The following is a 20748-nucleotide window of genomic DNA, read 5'->3' as shown; positions in this document are numbered from 1 at the left end:
GTCCAGGCCCTGACGCAGCAGAGCACCCCCAAACCATGATGCCCCCACCACCATACTTCATAGTTGGGATGAGGTTTTCATGTTGGTGTGCTGTGCCTCTTTTTCGCCACACATAGTGTTGTGTGTTTCTTCCAAACAACTCAACTTTGGTTTCATCTGTCCACAGAATATTTTGCCAGTACTGCTGTGGAACATCCAGGTGCTCTTGTGCAAACTGTAAACGTGCAGCAATGTTTTGTTTGGACAGCAGTGGCTTCCTCTGTGGTATCCTCCCATGAAATCCATTCTTGTTTAGTGTTTTACGTATTGTAGATTCGCTAACAGGGATGTTAGCATTTGCCAGTGACTTTTGTAAGTCTTTAGCTGACACTCTAGAATTCTTCTTCACCTCATTGAGCAGTCTGCGCTGTGCTCTTGCAGTCATCTTTACAGGACGGCCACTCCTACGGAGAGTTGCAGCAGTGCTGAACTTTCTCCATTTATAGACAATTTGTCTTACCGTGGACTGATGAACAGCAAGGCTTTTAGAGATATTTTTATAACCCTTTCCAGCTTTATGCAAGTCAACAATTCTTAATCGTAGGTCTTCTGAGAGCTCTTTTGTGCGAGGCATCATTCACATCAGGCAATGCTTCTTGTGAAAAGCAAACCCAGAACTGGTGTGTGTTTTTTATAGGGCAGGGCAGCTGTAACCATCACCTCCAATCTCATCTCATTGATTGGACTCCAGTTGGCTGACATCTCACTCCAATTAGCTCTTGGAGATGTCATTAGTCTAGGGGTTCACATACTTTTTCCACCTGCACTGTGAATGTTTACATGGTGTGTTCAATAAAAACATGGCAACATTTCATTCTTTGTGTGTTATTAGTTTAAGCAGATTGTGATTGTCTATTGTTGTGATTATGATCAGATCACATTTTATGACTAATTTGTGCAGAAATCCATATCATTCCAAAGGGTTCACATACTTTTTCTTGCAACTGTATGTGTTTGTGTATTAGTGTATAAGTGTGCATGTATTAGTGTGTGTGTGTGTGTGTGTGTCTATGTCTCCAATGTGAAGGTGGTACGGTATGGGCAATGCAAAGGTAAAGAGGCAAGCAATATATATATTATATGCATACATATACAATGCATGGAGAAACACATATATGATGATATTTGCAAATGATTATAGAATATGAGGGGAAATGTATATCTGTAACTTTCACACCGGCATGTATACACAACTGACAGACTATAAAACCATACCCCGCAATCGTGTATAAACAATTAGCATAGTTGCAAATTATGCCATAACTACAGTCAGTAAGCTAACAATGCAGCGGCACAGGGAGTTTGTGTATTAGTGTATAAGTGTGCATGTATTAGTGTGTGTGTGTGTGTCTATGTCTCCAATGTGAAGGTGGTACGGTATGGGCAATGCAAAGGTAAAGAGGCAAGCAATATATATATTATATGCATACATATACAATGCATGGAGAAACACATATATGATGATATTTGCAAATGATTATAGAATATGTGGGGAAATGTCTATGACACTGGTTTCTTATCTGTAACTTTCACACCGGCATGTATACACAACTGACAGACTATACAACCATACCCCGCAATCGTGTATAAACAATTAGCATAGTTGCAAATTATGTCATAACTACAGTCAGTAAGCTAACAATGCAGCGGCACAGGGAGCTGCGGCACTGCAAGCCTCTGAATGATGAATACAGAGACTAACTCACTGTATACAATGCTGCAAGCTCGCCCATCAGTATATATGCTGCTCCTTATATACACACAATGAACTGCTATTTATTTTCACTAATGGTGTTAGTGGGGGCCTCATGTTTGAATTTCGCCTAAGACCTCACCTGCTACTTTGGAAAGGGGTTAAAAAAATTAATTCAACTAAAGGCCGCTTTGTGCTCTGTAGTTGGAGTTTTAGTTTAACATGGGGGGACCCAGTGCATCCAACAAATTGGTTTTATTTAAAGAAAAAATTAGGATCAGCACCATTATTCCCGGACATGTTGCTCAGTAGGGGTATGATTAATACTTTCCAGATTAGCGATTGAGGTAATATGTTCCATAATTCAATCCTTTAATATTCTGTCAGTTTGCCCAACAGAGGCCTTGATTTACTATTTTTGGCTAAACTTTAAAATTTATTAAGTTTTTTTATACTTTGAAAAAATATTGTAATATATTTATACGTATTGATATATTTTTAAATATACAATATTTTAATATTCTGAAAAAATAATAATTTATACAGTTCATCAAAAATATTAATTCATTTGAAAACATTATCCAGAAATATTAAATCAAGGCTTTACTGTTTGTAACATTTAGTAAATAAATAACAATGATGACACTGTTGTACATTCTCCCAAGTCTTGGCAGTAACAAAGCCTGTTCTTTACTAGAGTATGAATTCAAGGTAAATTCGAAATAAATTTTGATTTCAAGGCCAAAGTAAATTACATTTTAGTATCATAAATTACCAAAGACTTATAAAAGTCTTTCATAAAGATAACATTTTTATAAAATACTCCTATTGATTGTATTTGAATTTCACTGAAATTCCAACCCAGTCAAGTGATATACTGAAACAATAAAGGGAATGCCTGGTCTCTATTTTTCTAACGCCTGACACTTCTAGACCCTGGGCAGAGCTACCGCCATGCACAAGAGTACAGCAGTGGAAATGGCGGCGCAGTTAAGTAGAATTCACCTTTGCCTGCCCCCCCCCCTCTCCCCCCACTGCCACCGGAGACGTTGTCACCGTTGGGGGTCTTTGCAAATTCTCCAACGTTCCCTGTGGCAGTGCACCTTTAACCCCTTAAGGACACATGACATGTGTGACATGTCATGATTCCCTTTTATTCCAGAAGTTTGGTCCTTAAGGACTCATAAGAGACTCATAAGAGCCAGTTTATGGGGACACTTTCACTTACACCCCTTAAAATTAAAGTGTCTCTATGATTTGTTTGAAGTATGCAATACAATAATCAATTTGCTGTTAGCTGTAAATAAAAATTCCCTTTAATTTGAGTAAATAAAAGAAAATTGCATAATAGAAGTCAATGTAATGTGATGTGAATGACTGTTACTAAACTGTGAACTTATTACTATTTATTTTGTTAACATGCTGTGAAGGCTGAGGATGTGGTCCCATGGACCATACATCCTGTTACTGGCAGGGAGAGAGTGAGGGAGGGGCGGGGCTATACAGCTCGCTCGCTCTCTCTACTCACTGACAAAACTGCCAGGGCAACGCCGCGCGCTGATGTCGTTTATTTTTTTAAAGACGGCGGACAGCCAATCAGCGGCCTCCTTGCTTCCCCGGCCGTCCAATGGCCGCGCGCCTTGTTAGTCGGCCTACCCGCTTCACTCGTCGAGCGTAGCGCGACCGTTACGGCAACTGTTTCCGTTCTCTCTCCTGCGAAGCGTTTGAAGCCGTTCTCGCCCGGACCGTGTTGTCAATTTTGGGTGGAGGACTACGACGCCAGAAGCCGAGCCCTCCCCGTGCTGTGTTGGTTTATGCGCACACACCATGCCGGAGTTCCTGGAGGACCCGTCCGTCCTGACTAAAGAGAAGCTGAAGACGGAGCTGCTGGCGAACAATGTGAGTTTGCCGAGCGGCGACCAGCGCAAGGATGTCTACGTGCAGCTCTACCTCAAGCACCTGACGGCGAAGAACCGGAGCACCCCGGAGTTCTCCAGCGACGACGAGCGGGAATCTACCCCAATGAGGGGCCGCGGCCGCCCACCGGGCAGGGTGAGTAAACTCTCTCCAATATCGCTCCTTCACAGCTATTCACTAAACTCCGAACTCAAATCCGAATGGCAACATTCCGGCCAAAATAACTTTAAATGAGAGAAAAAAAAATCAAGATCCCAAAAATTCTACCGCTCGCCTCAATCATACCATATGGGTTACATTTCATTACAAATAGTTTGTTTATTTTTATTATAATTTCGTTGTCGGTTGCCTTCCTCTCAGTCTCCCCGAGCTCGCTGTACGGTGTTGTCCTGGCCCGCGGGCGGTGTGGTGGACAGGTCTACACTTGTCTCTCTGAGCTCTGTGCTTTATTTACACCCAGAGCCGAATGAATGGGACCTGCCGGGGGTTAACCCGCTCACTGCCGGTACCAGCTGCACACACACCGCTCCTTCCACACTCCCATATATAGAGTCTAATGAAACTCGGGAAACAATGTTTTAAAAGATGGGGTTATTGTAAGAGGGATCGCGGAGGTTGTTTGCTGCCCGGACACTAATCGTTTTAAGATGATTAAAGAGCTCAGTCAGTACACACCCACTGCATTCAATATGATGAAAGTGAATCCCCGGAGTCAGGTTACCATTAATGCGGATCGGGAGCGGAGTGACCCGATGATAATCACGTGCTTTAGGTCGGGTGGTCCCGGCTCTCTACACACATTGCTCTCATTGTTATTTTCGCGCTCAGTCTAGCGCCACATAGTGGATCTCGGGGTCATTCTGCCTTCCCGCTTTTTTTCCCCTCTTCTTTTTTTTATTTTAATGTCTTTCTTGGATTAAAGCTCTAGATACAACTCATCAAATACATTTTATGGAATGGCTGTGAATTTGTTCACGGGGAGAAGGGGCGGGGGAGTGCATACTGTTAGCAAAGGGGGTGTAAAATATCTGTTACAAAGTGACTTTTTAAAGTAACAATTGTTGAATATATATATTTTTGGTAGTCTAGGACCTAGTCTAGGTGTTGTACAATATTGAAAGCATCTGTAAAGGATAAATGGAATCTATAGAACAGGACTAGGCCACCTTCAGCACTACAGATGTGATAATGATCTGACAGCTATTATTTTGGCAAAGTACCCGGAAAGATGTAGTCGATAACATCTGGAGTCCGTAGGTTGCCTACACCTGCTAGAAAAGCTATATATAGGATGAGGTAGAGGCAAAAAATCAAAATATAAACAAAGAACAAGTTAGACCTGTGCTGCAGATACTCCACACTGAAGTCCCAACAGTGTATATACAACCAAAAAACAATAAGAGTCCTGTGCTTCCAGTATAGGTGTGCACACACAGGTGCTACCACAATTTATTGGAGGACAAAGTTAAAACAGCAAATGTTTCGAGCAGCAGCCCTTTCTCAATGCTAATCTTTTGCTAGAAAAGCTAGTGTGCCAGTCAGTTTTGTAAGGTCTAGTTATTTGAGAAATTCCCTCATTGAGAACTCCATCAATGAAAATTTGAACGCTCCTAATTTAGCATTATGAAACCTGGAATGACTAAAATTTTCTATTGTCCATATTGTTTAGTGTCGTTTTAAAGTAGGGTTCTCATCAACCTATTGTTTCTGTAACACTTTGTAATTCTCATTTATTACGTTTTTAATATTGTTATGCTCTGCGGAATATGTTGTCGCTAATATAAATAAAGTCTACAAAACAAAAATGGGGGAGACAAAGTACCAAATAATAAGTCTCCCGTATGGGGGTTAACCCCTGGTGAAAACTTCATCAAGAACATACAAAAAAGCTAAAGGGGAGCTGGAGACAAAATAGAATTCTGATAAAATATCTTGAAGAGTGGGTTCCCCTGCTGGTTTCGGAGAAGGGGTAATATACCGAAAAAAGTGAGGGGAAAGGAAGGCGGAAGTGTATAACCCAGCGACACGTCTATCGATAATAAAACGTAACTTTTATTGAGAATAAATATAAATGAGGCGAAAAAAAAACTAAAACATTGAAAATAAAGTGTTTATTTAAGGATTCCCAGTTGGGAAACTATTGCATTGTACTAGATACCCTGCCCAGACCTCCCTCTTTACTATTGATCTAGCAGACACAGTGTTAACATGTGGTCGGGGTTGTCCCTGTACTCACAATTGGCTACATTTTCTTTCACAGTCTTATCATTGCGACTCACCATTTAGACAATAACTCCCTTTTGTACGGGGTTAACATTGTTGATCTACAAACAGACTATCTTCTGTACGCACCTTACACTGTAACATGCTTCTCTAATAGTAAATGTCCCGGCACAGTTTGCTATTCTGGCACGCTAGTAGATGCCGAAAATGGGTTATGCTCTGCAACCAATTTGTATATGCGATTCTAAATTGCAGTTAGGTGATACTCTGCTCTAAAACTTAGGACTGTAACTATGGTCAAATATGCACAGTCTAGACCAGGGGTAGGCAACCTATGGCACGCGTGCCATGCACGGCACTCGTGGCTGCTAGAGCCAAACAGGCTCTGGCCTATCAGGATTCCAGTGAATCTTCAGATATTTGCGAATACGATAAGGTGGTGAGGGACAATCCTCAATGTATGCATTGCAGCACATAGAGGAAGCGATCTCAGATCACTTCATTCCAGCACATGTAAGTGGGAATCCACACTAGTAGAGCAGCTGTTGTTGCAGCTCCTGTTCTTGACCTGTACCTGGCCAGCCTGTTCCCCACTGGAACCCAGGGAAGCCACAGACACTGCTAGATACACACAGAAATGAAGAATAACCCTCCCCTCATACAAATTATATGAACAGCCCACACACAAACACACAACCCCACATGCAGCCTCTCACATGCAATACCCCAAACATACACACACTACCAAACACACAATGTGACATTTCCATCCACACACACACAATTCCACAAGCAGCCACCATACACAGCCCACATTCATAGGTATCACACACGATACCATAAACTACTCATGAACATATAAAATATAATCACTCATATGTGCACAAATACAAAGATACAAAGCAACTGCAGTAGAAATAAAAAGCAGAATACGGCAACATACACACCTCCAATTTAAAAAAAAATAGGATCGGCACGCTACAGGACATCACAATCTTATTTCGGCACAGTGCTGCTAAAAGGTTGCCTACCCCTGGTCTAGACAGTTAACTTTCTATTACAACTGTACTTGTCTCTGCACACCTTTTCAACCACAGTATGAAATCAGGCGCTGGAAATGGGTTCTGCTTTGTGACCCATCTGCATATTTGAATATATATAATATATTTATTTATATATATATTATTTTACAGCAAGGCGAGAGTCTGCTATATAAATCGATAAGTACAGTCTACTGTGAGTAAATTGCACAGCCTTGATAGTCTACCATTTGTAACAATCGCATTTGGTAACAGTCCCTTGTCTTAGTTGGATACAATTCTGACTTATTGTGACCGCCACTTTGTATCATAGTGGACTTCTGCATATACTATCTATTAGACTACCTAGTCTCATACCGACTTGGTGGGCGGTTCTTTCCACCCACGCATTATACTTTATTTTAGTTTATTTTTCGTGTTTCTTAAATTTTTTTTTCTACTCATTTATATTTATTCTCAGTAAAAGTTGTTTTATTATTGATGGAGGTTTCACTGGGTTATACACTTCCCCCTTCCCCTCGCTTTTTTCGGTATATTCCCCCTTCACCGAAACCAGCAGGGGAACCTGCTCTTTAGGATATTTTATCCGAATCCTATTTTGTCTCCTGCTCCCCCTTTAGCTTTTTTATAAAAAAAAAAAAATAATCTGTTTCAGCGATGCTGTATTTCATTCAGCTCTGTGTGCATCAATATATACATGACAAGTTCCTTTAGGTGACCATGAATTTAACCTGTTGTACTAGCAGAATTGGTATAAAGTGTTGATCTAGCATAAATAATGTAATACTTAACATTATACTTTTCTAATTCTGTCATATGAGACTTGCACTGTGGCAATTTAAAGATTTAATATTATGAAAAAAACTTTTGTAATTTTTAAAATATATTTGTTCTATATATTATGCTTTTTTATTTATATATATATATATATATATATATATATATATATATATATATATATAACTTAAGTTCACCCAAAAATAATCACTTCTGCTTGCTGAAATGTTTAGAGTGCCAGGAGTCCCCTGTAGCTGTAAAACCAGTGCTTTGGAGTCTGTAGATATATGTTCCGACTCCGAAGCTTTTTGTACTTCCGACTTTCAGACTCCTCTGTATTAATATGCAAATGTATTTTATACATTCCTTGAAGGAAAGAAAGGCAACATACATGTCCTTACCACAGGACTACTGGTTGGGAAGCTAACAGTCTACTGTATTGAACAGTTTAAGCAAAAGACAAACACAATGAAAACAACAAAGTTTTATAAAAATGTTTTTATTAATCAAGTGGCTGGATAGTAGCAGCAGGCATAAACATCAGGAACAGGAAGTTTACCAGTTCAAAAATACAAACTACGTTATTTGGTTGTTTTAGAACAAAAACAAAGCTTATCTATATGAACCAAAAACAAAATCTCTAAAACCTAGAAATGGTTTATATTAATCTTGAAATGTAGTTATAGGCTTAGCAAATGCAAATCAATTCAATGTAGAGTTCGAAGGAAGAGAATTGCCTCTGCCAGATCCTCTTTCATAGAGGCTCTTAAGTCAGACTTTATTATTTTTAGGGCTGAAAATAATCTTTCGACACTGACTTGGGTGGCATTGCAGTAATTATTCTGGCTACATCTGGATAAACAAGGATGGCTTCTTCAACAGTAAGTTTTGATGAGCGATCATACTTTTCAACTCCTTTTAGTGCTTCATAAAACTCCTGTTGGAATTTTTTTATTTGGACATTTACTGATTCTGTAACGCTTATGCGACTTCGCTTTCTTTTTTGTCTAAGAAGGAATCAAAATATAATTCTTCGTTTGAAGAAGATGATCCTGATTTACCTCTATTGCTTAAAAGAACTTCATCCAGTGGAGGTATTTCAGGTCGTAATCCCTTCATGCAAACTGCTACATCATAGAGGGCCTTTTTCCCAGTAGCAATCTGTTCACTGTTCAACAAAAGTCGGCTCATTGGGTCGACATAAATAGCCGCTAACAAGATTTCATTTTCCAGCAAAAGACTGTCTTTTCATCATTGAAGATGCAATGCCCTCAGCTAATAACCCCCCATTTTTGTTCAGGCGATATAACAGGCTCTTCCATTCCCAGAGGAATTTACCCGGGGTTAGATTGTCACATTGCAAACTCTTGGTGACAGTTAAGGGGTGAGAAAGAAGGGTCTCCAGCTCTTTTGTTTGTGTCCACTGGCTTTCAGTTAATGCAAGATTTTCATTGTCCATTTCTTCTATGAAGTCTTCAAGTTCAAGCAAACGCTTCACCATTAAATAAGTGCTTCCCCAGCGAGTTGTCCTGCAAAAAACATATTTACTTCATCCCTTATTCCCTTATCAGTGAGAGGCTAGGTTACCCATGGGCGCTGCGTTCCCTGTAACAACACAACACTATGGAAAGTATGGATAAGTATTGCCGCTCCTAATTGTGCGTTGCATGCCATATAGTGAAGCACATGAAAAGCATGCTTCTTCACGGTCACTTAACATGTTCGTTTTGCGGTTACGTGAGGCACTGCATGCATTGGTCTTTATTCTTACAGTAGAGAAGTCATTAATTATAACTTTTTCTGAATTGGGACATTTAAACTTGCTTTTTTTAATTCCAATCTAAATTTAGTATGAGTCTGAGTCGGCAAACAATACTCCGACTCCAGGTACCCAAAATTTCCTTCGACTCCGACTCTGACTCCACAGCCCTGTGTAAAACAGTAAATAATCAAACCCTTTTCAATAATTTAATGCTTGCATTGGTCTCTCTGTCTCCTGCATTATGATTAATTGGCTTAAGTAAGCACCATAACCACTACAAAGTGCTGTAATGGCTATGGTGCCAAGAGTTCACAGTCCACAAGTAATAGTAAACAGCCAAACCAATTAGGAATGTTTTGACACTTCCCTTCTAGTGTCAGGTGTGCATGGTTCGATTTGTTTGGGATAATTCATAATTTCTCGTTATATTATCATTCCCTGCCAGATTTAGACACTTGTTGACTGAGGGCACTCACCTGGCACTCTCAACCAGTGAAAACTGTCCAAACCTAGTATGATTAGAAGTGAATTTCCACTTTATCAGATTATCATACCAGAAAACCTGCAGTTGATTGACACATCCAGGTATGTGCCTGGGGTTTCTTGGATCTAGAATCACTACACCACTGAACACTTGGTATCTCTTTAAAAATTAGGTGTATAAACCAGAGGTTCATGCGGCACGTGACGTGTTTGTGGAGAGGTGCTTCGCTATGAAATGATGTGCTTCAAATCAGAATGAGGTAGTAGGGAAAAAGAAAAGGCAGTGTTTACATTGCTGCCTAGAAATACCTTTAGTGGCAGTCACTCAAACGGCCACTAGAGGTGCTTCTTATCTCAGTCCTGCACAGCACTGAAGTTACACGTCTCCACGCTCTGCATGAGTGTGCTACCAAAAGCAATGCATTGATTTAAAGGAGCACTATAGGGTCAGGAACACAAACCTGTATTCCTGACCCTATAGGGTTAAAGCCACCCTGGTCCCCTCATGTCTCCATAAAAATAGTATAATCTTACTTGTATTCAAGTCTGCAGCTCCTGGCTCTGTCCCTGTTTCCTTTAGACCTGCCTGCTGACATCAGCAGAAGTGGTAGCCTGATCCAATCACGATGCTTCCCCATAGGATTGGCTGAGACTGACAGAGGCAGATCAGGGGCATAGCCAGCATGATTCAAACACAGCCCTGGCCAATCAGCATCTCCTTATAGAGATGAATTGAATCAATGAATCTCTATGAGGAAAGTTCAGTGTCTGTATGCAGAGGTTGGAGATACTGAATGTTTAGATGCATTTTAGGCAGCCATGACCCAGGAAGGATCTCTAACAGCCATCTGAGGAATGGCCAGTGGAATGATCACTAGGCTGTGTTTACTGCAAAAAAGCCTGAAGGTAATGATTCTACTCACCAGAACAAATTAAATAAGCTGTAGTTGTTCTGGTGACTATAGTGACCCTTTAAGTTCATCTCTATGAGAAAATGTAAATTTTCAGTTTTTTGTTTTTTTTCTTTTGCTGGGCATGTGCAATCGCCTAAATTGCTTTCTCTTGGGAAAGCATTGGATAGGTTGAGATCAAGATTGATCTCACCATGGAGGCGAGGCTGGCATGGTGATTTAGAAAAGGTAAGCTTAACTACTTTTTTAACTATCTACTAAGGAGGACTGAGCACCTAAATATCTATTCCAGCCCTATAGTATTTTTATATGTTCTGGGTGCCATATCCCTGTCTATTTCACCCTGCAATTGAAAACACTATCCTATAGTAAATACAGCAATGTTTACCTGCCTCTGGTAAGTCTTCCATATAGTCACTAGAGACGCTTCCACCCCAATAGCAGAGTTATAGGAACAATATAGTGTCTGGAATGCATACCTGTATTCCTGACACTATAGTTCTAAATACCAGTTTAGGTCTCCGGGTAAAATGTGCGTTGTCTCGCCTTTTATGCTGGTCCAGCTGTGGCTGACCCCTCTCCCCAACGATCTCAGCCAATCCAATGCTTTCCCATCGAAAAGAATTGGGAGGGTATCGTGCATGCGTACCCAGCGTCGTCTTTTCATAGAGATATGTTGACTCATTACGTTTGTATGGGAAACGTTCAGAGGCGCCATGCAGAACATGTCACTAGGCAGTAATGTAAACACGCCCTGTTCTCTGAAAAAGGGCAGTGTTTACATTAAAAACTTGCAGGCACAGGCTATAGACACCGTAACAACTGCATTAAGATGTAGTTGTTGTGGTGATTAAAGTATCTCTTAAAACTTGGCTGTTCAATCACATGATCTCCGAGCCCATTTGATTTGCACGGTGATGTTTTGCCGCAGATGCGCCAGAGACCGGCATTTCGTAGGCTTATAGCAAAGTAAATCTCCCCTTTTAATCCATCACATAGCATGGGAACATACACTAAAATAGATAGTTTTGGTGGCATTAATGATTGTGTTCTTTAAAGTAACACTATAGGGTCAGGAACACAAACATTTAGGTGTTTTGTCCCCCCTTAGATCCCTTTAACCCCTTAAGGACCAAACTTCTGGAATAAAAGGGAATCATGACATGTCACACATGTCATGTGTCCTTAAGGGGTTAAGGGAATTAAAACTCACTTTATTTCCAGCACCGCCTGCGTCCGTTGGCTCCGCCCCCTTGGTGACATCAGAATTGACCATTTTATTTATTTATTGCCATAAAATCTGCAAGGGGGTGGGGCCGTTTTGGCCAACCAGCACCTCCTTATAGAGATGCATTAAATCAATGCATCTCTATGAGGAAAATTCAGCGTCCCCATGCAGAGCGTGGAGACTCTGAACGGCAGTGCTGCCTACTGTGCAGCACTACGCAAGGAAGCGCTTCCAGTGGCCACTTGGAGGTGTCCCTAGGGGCAATGTAAACACTGCCTTATCTCTGAAAAGGCAGTGTTTGTGTGAAAATGCCTGCAATGAATGATTATACTCACCAGAACAACTACATCAGTTTCCCAATTGGTGTTAACAATAAAATGGCTGCGGGCGGCGAGGGAGCAGTGGGCCACGATCTCCCTGCTTAGCTCCTGCACGCGCACAGCAGTGATGCGTGAGCCGGAATATGACGTCGCTCCGGCATCACGAAGAGGCACTCGAGGAAGCTAATCAGGGAGATCACTGCTCCCTCGCAGCCTGCACGCCAGCTGCTCAGCAGCCCCACTGGACCAATGGGACATAGAGACTCCATGCCAGCACTGCCAAAGGTAGGAGGACTGGGTGGAGTTACAATTTATTTAAATTTTTTTTTTTTTTTTTTTTTTTTATTTGTGTGTCTGTTAGGGAGTTTGTCAGTGAGAGTGTATGTGTTTGTCAAAGAGTATGTGTTCCTGAGTGTTTATCTGTGTGTTAAAGTTTGTGTATGTCAGTGTGTTTGTATGTGCCTATGTGAGTGTGTATTTGTGAGTCAAGGTCTGTGTGTCAGATACACACACACACACCGATACACACTGTGTGTCAAGTTGTGTGCATCTGTGTCAGATTCATACACACTGGCACATACAAACACAGTTACACACACCTTGTTACAGACAATACAGATACACACGGTGTCAAGGTGTGTGTATGTGTGTCAGATACATACACACAATGGCACATACAAAAAAAGGCGCAATTTGATGTTGATGCACTATGGCAAAGGGTTCCACGGTAAAAATAAATTGGGAACCCCTGAACTACATTAAGCTGTAGTTGTTCTGATGACTATAGTGTCCCTTTAAATAATGAACTTTAAAAAAAAAAAAAAAAAATTCCCTCATTCCTCACCTCTCAGTATGATACTTGAATTGGAACCACTAAAGCACCCAGAATTTCATGTAAATGTTGTATTAGTATGACTTGCTAATGTACAGACTTATTAAAACTTTGCTTTAAAAAAAAAAAAAAAGATAATATATATATATAATTTTTTTTTTTTTTTTTTTGCACTACACTGTAACTGTATTTTGTTTAAAGTCCTCTTCATGGTGGTCTTACCAGTTATTTCTTCTTCGCTGATTTTTTTTTCTCACTATTATTTTCAATATTATTTACACCTTTACATCAGATCACTTGTACAAGTGAATAATAAGTCTGCAAGCTTCATAAAGTAGCAGGCACAAGTTGCTTTTATCTGGACATGTGTCTTTGTTTTTTTTGTTTGAGTGCCTCAGTATACTACTCGCATATTTCACATGCATTTCTTTTTTTCTTGCGCTTTAAATGAGTTCTTGACCAATGAATGGATTTCCTCAATACTTTTTCTTGATCCTACAATCTCTTCGGAAACTTTCATATCCTGTTTTACGGTTTGGTATGTTCAAACAAACTGAACTTTTTATTCTTTGAATTCACATTTTGGACACATGGCACTAAATAGTCTGGGAGACTGTTTTGTTGGCAGTATGATGTATTTCATGTTTAAAAACAATACAATTTCATTGACAAAGCAAAAGACATTTGTCTACAAAAACTAGATGTTAAAGATGAGCACTCTAAGCAACAAAACTTTCCTGCAGTGTTGGCTATGGTGTCAGAAATCTCTCACAGCAAGGAATCAAAACATTGTCAAATGGTTTGACACTTACCTGGGTCCTCCAGTTTTCTGCAGTCATTGCATTATTCTGCATTAATGTTCCCTTACCTGGACTGAATTTTTGTTTCCTGGCACTATAGTTTCCCTTTAACGTGCAATAATTATGTTATTTAAATCAGGGCTTGACAAATCCCAGGTCGCCATGGCGACTAGAAATTTTGCCCTGGCGCCTGGGATTTGTCAGCCTTTTACCTAAAGTGGCCAGCTGGGCAAAGAATGGAACAGGCCGGCTCAGGGTTCGTAGAGGCGCACCACCCTGGGCTGCATGGAGGCGGCAGGCAAGATCTTCCTGCAGCTCCTGCTCCCTCGTGCTGTGTAATAATGCCGGGGACCGGATTATGGCATCATTCCGTCCCCAGCATCACTGCTTCCTCGCACACAGGAAGAGCAGCCCCACTAGACCCCAGGGAAAGTTCGCTCAGCTCTCCCAAAGGTAGGGAGGGTGGGTGGATTAGAATTAAAAATATACATTTGTAAGTGTTTGAGAAAGTGTGTGTCTGTTTATGTACCTGCCTCCCTCTGATCACATGATTGGTGTTTTTAGTCACCTTTTTTCCCACACCGTGCTGGTTTCACTGTGGCTTGTCCCACCTCCATAGTTGAGATCTTAATGATTTCAGCTAAGCCAATGCTTTCCCATAGTAAAGCATTGGGAGGATATTGCGCATGCTCTCCATGGGTAACATTCAGCGCCTCCATACTGAGCACGGATTAGTGCTTTTCTGCGTGACTGTCACTAGAGGTCGTAATAGACAGCAATGTAAACACTACATTAATCTGTAGTGGATCTGGTGACTAGTGTCCCTTAAAAAAAAACTGGCTCCTAGATTCCAAACTAATTTGTCAAACTGATTTCAAATAATTGAAATCCAAAACACAACAACACCTTATCTATTAGTTTGATACTCTGTTAACTCCAAAGTCTCCTCCAAGTGAAAGGTCACTTGACCACCTACGTCATGAGTGTGCTGGTCCTAGCTCTCAAAAAGTAAAGAGAACAAAAAAAATATAACGGTATGTGGTGAGTGTGTAAAAATTCCTCTTGGCCATATAAATTGTGGTACAGTGAAGGTGTAAAACAATTCCATCCATACAGGGATGAGATTGATATCTTATGTGGGAATATAAACTTTGGTGTTTTATAGATCTATCTGTAGAGGGGTTGGAATGAATGCTCCCAGAAACCAAAGTAGTTGGAAAAAAATTTTTTATTTTATATTTCATTAATATGGATTTATTTTTTTCAAAATTCTTTTCATAACTGCTTAAAATCCTACCTCTTCTTAGTTCTTACAATAGGAACCGAACTTTATTTGACCTGATCTGCCCATTTTCTACACTTCCATCCTTCAAAATGTAAATCACTAGTCCGTAAAAAGCTATTCAAGTCAAGATTTTACTGAAAAGTCATTCCTGCTATAATCTTTAATATTGAAATGTTTCTTCAGTGGTACAAATTTCAGAGAAGTGGCCGTTCCACTTTAAACTAAAATAATTGTAATTTTTTTTTATCAAGTTCACATCTATTTTTATTTTTTAATATAAATCAATGTTTTTAACTAATTTCCCTGTACTTTTTTTTCTTTCTAGAAAGCAACAAAGAAGACTGACAAGCCCAGAACAGAAGAGAAAGATAATTTGGATGTAACAGAGCTTAGCAATGAAGCATTAAAAAATGAACTTGTTAAATATGGAGTGGCACCTGGCCCAATTATAGGTATGATTAAAAATGCACACACTGTAAATCTGTTTGATTTATGTATGAAAAGGCAATATTTTGTACATGTGTATAAAACCTAAACTATTTTAAATTTTTCCACATCCATTAGGTTGTGAGGGGGGAGGGGAAGCAATTAAGGTATGGCTAAGGATTTAAAGTCCAATATTACAAGCTAGGCTAAAAATGTAACCACCAGTGCAATGGCTTGGAATTGGCTATGGATCAGCAATCCTAGCCTTCCTGTCTCCAAATGATATGCACAGCTTCCACCAGTTTCTAGGATGTTTTCCTATGAACTTCTCATTTGTTGTCTTTACTATTATGCTAGTGGCATTGGCCCAGTAAACCAGACAATATAAACTGGAAATAAATGTTGTTGTTGTGTTGTTTTTTGTTTTTGTTTTTTTATTAATACATGCCTGTACTAGCAGGGTTAATGTTTAGATGTTGATAGTGTCACAGCGACTTCCTGGTGGGCAGTAGTAGAGAAAACAGGAGGGGCAGGTCTGTAATATATACACGGATCAAACAAAACATTAAAACCACCAGCCTACTATCATGTAGGTCCCCTCTTGTTGTCAAAGCAGTCCAGATGCATCGAAACATAGACTTCAGAAGACCTCTGAAGTGGTATTTGGTATCAAGACATTAGCAACAAATTCTCAAATGGCGAGGTTGTGCTTTCATGGATCAGATTTGTTCTTAATGAACATCCAACAGCTACTCAATCAGATTGAGTTTTGGAGGCCAAGGCAACACCTTGAACTGTCATGTTTCGCAAACCATTCCTAAACATTTTTTGCAGGGTGCATTATCCTGTTGAAAGAGGCCATTGCCATGAAGGGGTGTACATGGTGTGCAATTGTAACCGCAGGTGGTTCCCTTATTTACCACTATAATGTCTTAAAGCATTAAACTTAGTAGAACTTAGTAGGGCTAACCATACAGATATCTATAGTTAGTAAGAGATCCTCTATTTAACATATATAAATAATTGAGAATACAATATAAAATAAGGATTGTCTTGGAAGCAATAGTTTTGTCTTTTAGATATTTATTATATAAAAATATAAATATAGACCTATAAAATCCATTATAGCAGAGTTTATAAGATGAAATTAAATGCTTGCAAATATCATTAATAGGTTAACATACCCTTCTGAACATGTCATCATGTCAGCCTCTCAGTCATTTTAAGATGGAGCAGCGCCTGTCTCCAAGTCTCTCCTCTGTTTGTTAACATTTAAAAGTACACCTATTTATACCGTATGTGTCGTCATTTTAGGGTCACCATAGTTCATATATGAAAAAGTAACTTGTCTACTTTAAATCAATTTAGGACCTCCCTTTAGATACAAGGCCATAACTAAAATCAAGTGCATACGTCATGGGAAACTCCCGGACCTGGGAAACTTCCACCAACTTGGGACAAGATGGCTTCCCAAAGTCTGAATAGCTTATCTGTTGTTTATACTAAGACGTAAGTGCACAGTCGTGGGAGATTCCCGGATTTGGGGAAGTTCCATTAACTTGGGGTTACCACAGTATATTGTGTACTGAAAGAGTCGTAGTATAGCCTTGAAGCTTCTTTATGCATTATTGTTATTGTGATTTGTCTGGGACAAAATGGCGCAAACATATTATGCACTGAGGTTATTGCTTAAAGAAACACCTATGAAAAACAATGTTCCATTTCTAACACCTTGTCAATTTGCAATATATCTTAAAGACAAAGTACACAGTTTAAGAAATACAACATTTCATTCTAAAATTTGTAATATTTGCCCATAACACAATAATCTCTAGGTGGTACGTCTTAAAGTAACCTCCACAAAAATGCTAGGACTCAAGGTTTCCCAGCAGAACATTTCCCAGAGCATAACACTGCTTCCACCGGTTCCCTTCTTCCCATAGTGCATCCTGCTGCTATATCTTGCCCAGGTAAAAGACACACATGCACCCGGGCATCCACCTGATCTTAAAGTAAATGTATCTCCTCAGACTATGTAACCTTCTTCCATTGCTCCATGTTCCAATTCTGACACTTGCGTCCCCATTAAAGGTGGTTTCGGCGGTGGACAGGGGTCATCATGGACACTGATCTATTTGTGGCTATGCAGTTAACCGCAATGCACTCTGTGTTCCGACACCTTTCTATAATGGGCAGCATTAAGTTTTTTAGTCATTTGAAACACGGTAGTTTTTCTACTTCACTCCCTACATGCCACTTTGGTAGGTACTAACTACTGTATACCAGGAACACTCCACAAGACTTGCAGTTTTAGAGATGCCCTTACACAGTCTAGCGATCACTATTTGGTCCTTGTCAAAGTCACTCAGATCTTCTCACTTTACTTTCTGTCTAATATATCCCACCCCTTAACTGTTGCTATTATAATGATATTTAGTTGATGTTATTCACTTAATCTGTCTGTGGTTTTAATGTGGTCTGATCAGTGTATATATTCTTTGTCCTGATGAATTTATATGGAAACCTGAAACATCGATGACTGAAGTTCTTATTTTTATAACCAATATCTAGAGTGCTAGCACATAGACATTCTGGTCGAAACGCATCAGCATTTGAACTTTAAGGCGGGATGCCAGCTGTGAGCTCTGTGGACATGCAGTGTTTATAACATACTGCTTGTGTAACTTTATTTTAGCATATTTAAAAAAAAACAAAAAAAAAAAACACAAACTGTTATTTTTCTTTGTGATACGTTAATGTATTTAACTTAATGGAACACTCCAGGCACCAATACAATTTTAATGCATTTGGATTTGGGCCTTATTATTATGCTGTAATTATTTGTTTATTGTATGCTCAAATCTTTATAGTTTTTGCACAGAATAAATAACTGGTTTGCAGAATACTATACCATAATACGGTCTCTTTAGCCACAGCTCTCATGCCAGAAAGACTCCCTTACCAAAGTTATGTACACATTCTCTGCTCCTACAGCAGTGGGGAGGGGGGGGGGGGGGGACGGAATCTGTGGCTAAATTCATGGCTACTGAGCCCACAGCACATCCAGGGTGCTCTACCGACACTGGGGGAGCACCACTGAACGCAACGATGCCCGTCGGAACCGGGTAGCCGGCACGCCGCGTGCGTCCTAATGGCGATGGAGCTGGGGGGAGGCGGCTGCTCTCCCCAGGGCCAGACCTAGCAATCGACGCTGATGGTCTCCTACCTCCCCTCCCACACGAACGCCACTGTATACCAAGCACAGCGGACGCGTGGCAGAGCCCGGACCACACATGATGGCAGAGGCCCCTATGCAGACGTTTCAAACTCCCAGCCAAACACGGGAGACCCTCCTCGAATACTAGGCTCCAGGCTGGAGGCAATCTTCCAAGCCTTCTGGGACAAGCTGCAGGCAAGTACCACCAACACCCACCCCACACGAGGTATGAAGCGAAGCCCACTGGGGATGGCGGGAAAATTACCCACAGGGAGGACACTCACCCAGGCAACACAATATGCCATCCGCCACACCTCCAAGCCGGGAACCCACCCCGCCGTATAAACCGCACAGGCGGAAGATTCCTCGCCGCAAGCGGCGCCAAGCACCCAGGAGACCCGGTCACACCACCTCTAGAAAGGACTCATTCATACGCCCTCAAGCCTGCAGTATCATCAGGTGGGCCCAAAACAAGGCCTGGGGCTGGACCGCGACCATACCAGGCCCCTGCCCAGACGACTGGCCAACGAGCCAGCGGCAGGACCCAGCGGAGCTGCACCTTTCTGTGCCCCAGCAGGACTCTCGCGCACCTCCAATATCTTTCCCTGCGCTGGGTATAGGCTAAAAGTGGACCCACACGGCAAGGCCCACAGAGGTACTCGCTTAAAGCCTCTACTACAATAGACGCTAGATATGCCAGATCACAGCCCTCTACACAGAGACTCATTGCCAATGCAGAATTGCAAATAAATGTACACTGTTTGACCACTCTTATCTAGCTAGCACTCTCACAATGCACCTTACATAATTGTATATTGCTGTACCGCACATAACACTCATGATATCACAGAGCCTGTCAGCTAACCACTTATAGAAGCTGGGCTCGGCGGCCTGGCACTCATGCATAACTCGCCTTCTTCACACTTGCAAATTCCAAGCATGCATCATACCTATGGCTTCACATAGAAACACATTTTCAACGGCAAAGACTACACTCTATGCTCCAGTTACTCTTTATTAATGAATCTCACAATTGCCGATATAACTAATCTACTCGCAACGAACTTAATCGTGCATATAGCCTGTCTTATAATTAAAAAACATGTGCAACTGTTTATCGCCATGACGTTGTATACATTACCTTGCCTGTGTCTGCTGTTGTGGCATCACAGGATTGTTTGTAATCTTTACTGCACCAAAAATAAAGAATTAAAAAAAAAAAAGCATTCTGAAAAATTATTTTATGCAAAAACTATAAAAAAAAAAAATTAAATTGAGCATGCAAAAAGTACAGCATATTAATTAGGCCAAACCTATCAAATACACTATTGGTGGCAGGAGTATTCCTTTAATAGTTTAATACACTTTCTTTACAAGAGCTATATGTTATGTGCTTAAACTCTCAGGCAATGAATGCTCTGAAAAGTTGTACAAAATTGGTATAGCTAGAGCAGAAAGCACTTTACATTGGCTACATAAAGGCAAACCAATGTAGGAACTCCGGTGCCTTGGGGAGATTAAGTGTGAAATTGTTGACAAACTCTGACACCTTCCTTACCAGACAATTGCTCATGGGGATCCTTGGCGTTGTAACTACTTTATCAGGCTTAGTAAATTGGTGCTCTGAGTGCCCTTTTAAAGTGAACCTGTCATTATCGGTTCACTTTAGAAGACAGACTTCGTATAGAAAATATAATTTATCTTGAAGATGTTGTACTCTTAATATACAGCCATCTCAGGAAAATGATGATTTGACTAGGGTTGAAATTGACAATTTAGGTCTATATCTCAATAA

The 20748-nt window shown here is 40.6% G+C and overlaps 1 protein-coding gene across 5 annotated transcripts in view; it reads left to right on the top strand.

The window, feature by feature from the left end:
- Positions 1–3342: 3342 nt before the first annotated feature.
- Positions 3343–20748, top strand: part of TMPO (thymopoietin) — a 29420-nt gene continuing 12014 nt past the window's right edge. For 3 of the 5 annotated variants that reach the window (XM_063447159.1, XM_063447158.1, XM_063447163.1), the window contains exons 1-2: positions 3343–3784; positions 15636–15762. In XM_063447159.1, the coding sequence (XP_063303229.1) occupies positions 3560–3784; positions 15636–15762 (352 nt within the window). In that variant the 5' untranslated portion in view covers positions 3343–3559. The remainder of the gene's footprint in view (positions 3785–15635; positions 15763–20748) is intronic. The other 2 variants (XM_063447160.1, XM_063447161.1) reach the window with 2 other exon arrangements.

Source organism: Pelobates fuscus, chromosome 3 (genome assembly GCF_036172605.1).
Source record: "Pelobates fuscus isolate aPelFus1 chromosome 3, aPelFus1.pri, whole genome shotgun sequence".
In the NCBI taxonomy this organism is placed as follows: domain Eukaryota; kingdom Metazoa; phylum Chordata; class Amphibia; order Anura; family Pelobatidae; genus Pelobates; species Pelobates fuscus.
This window is presented reverse-complemented; position numbering and strand designations above follow the sequence as displayed.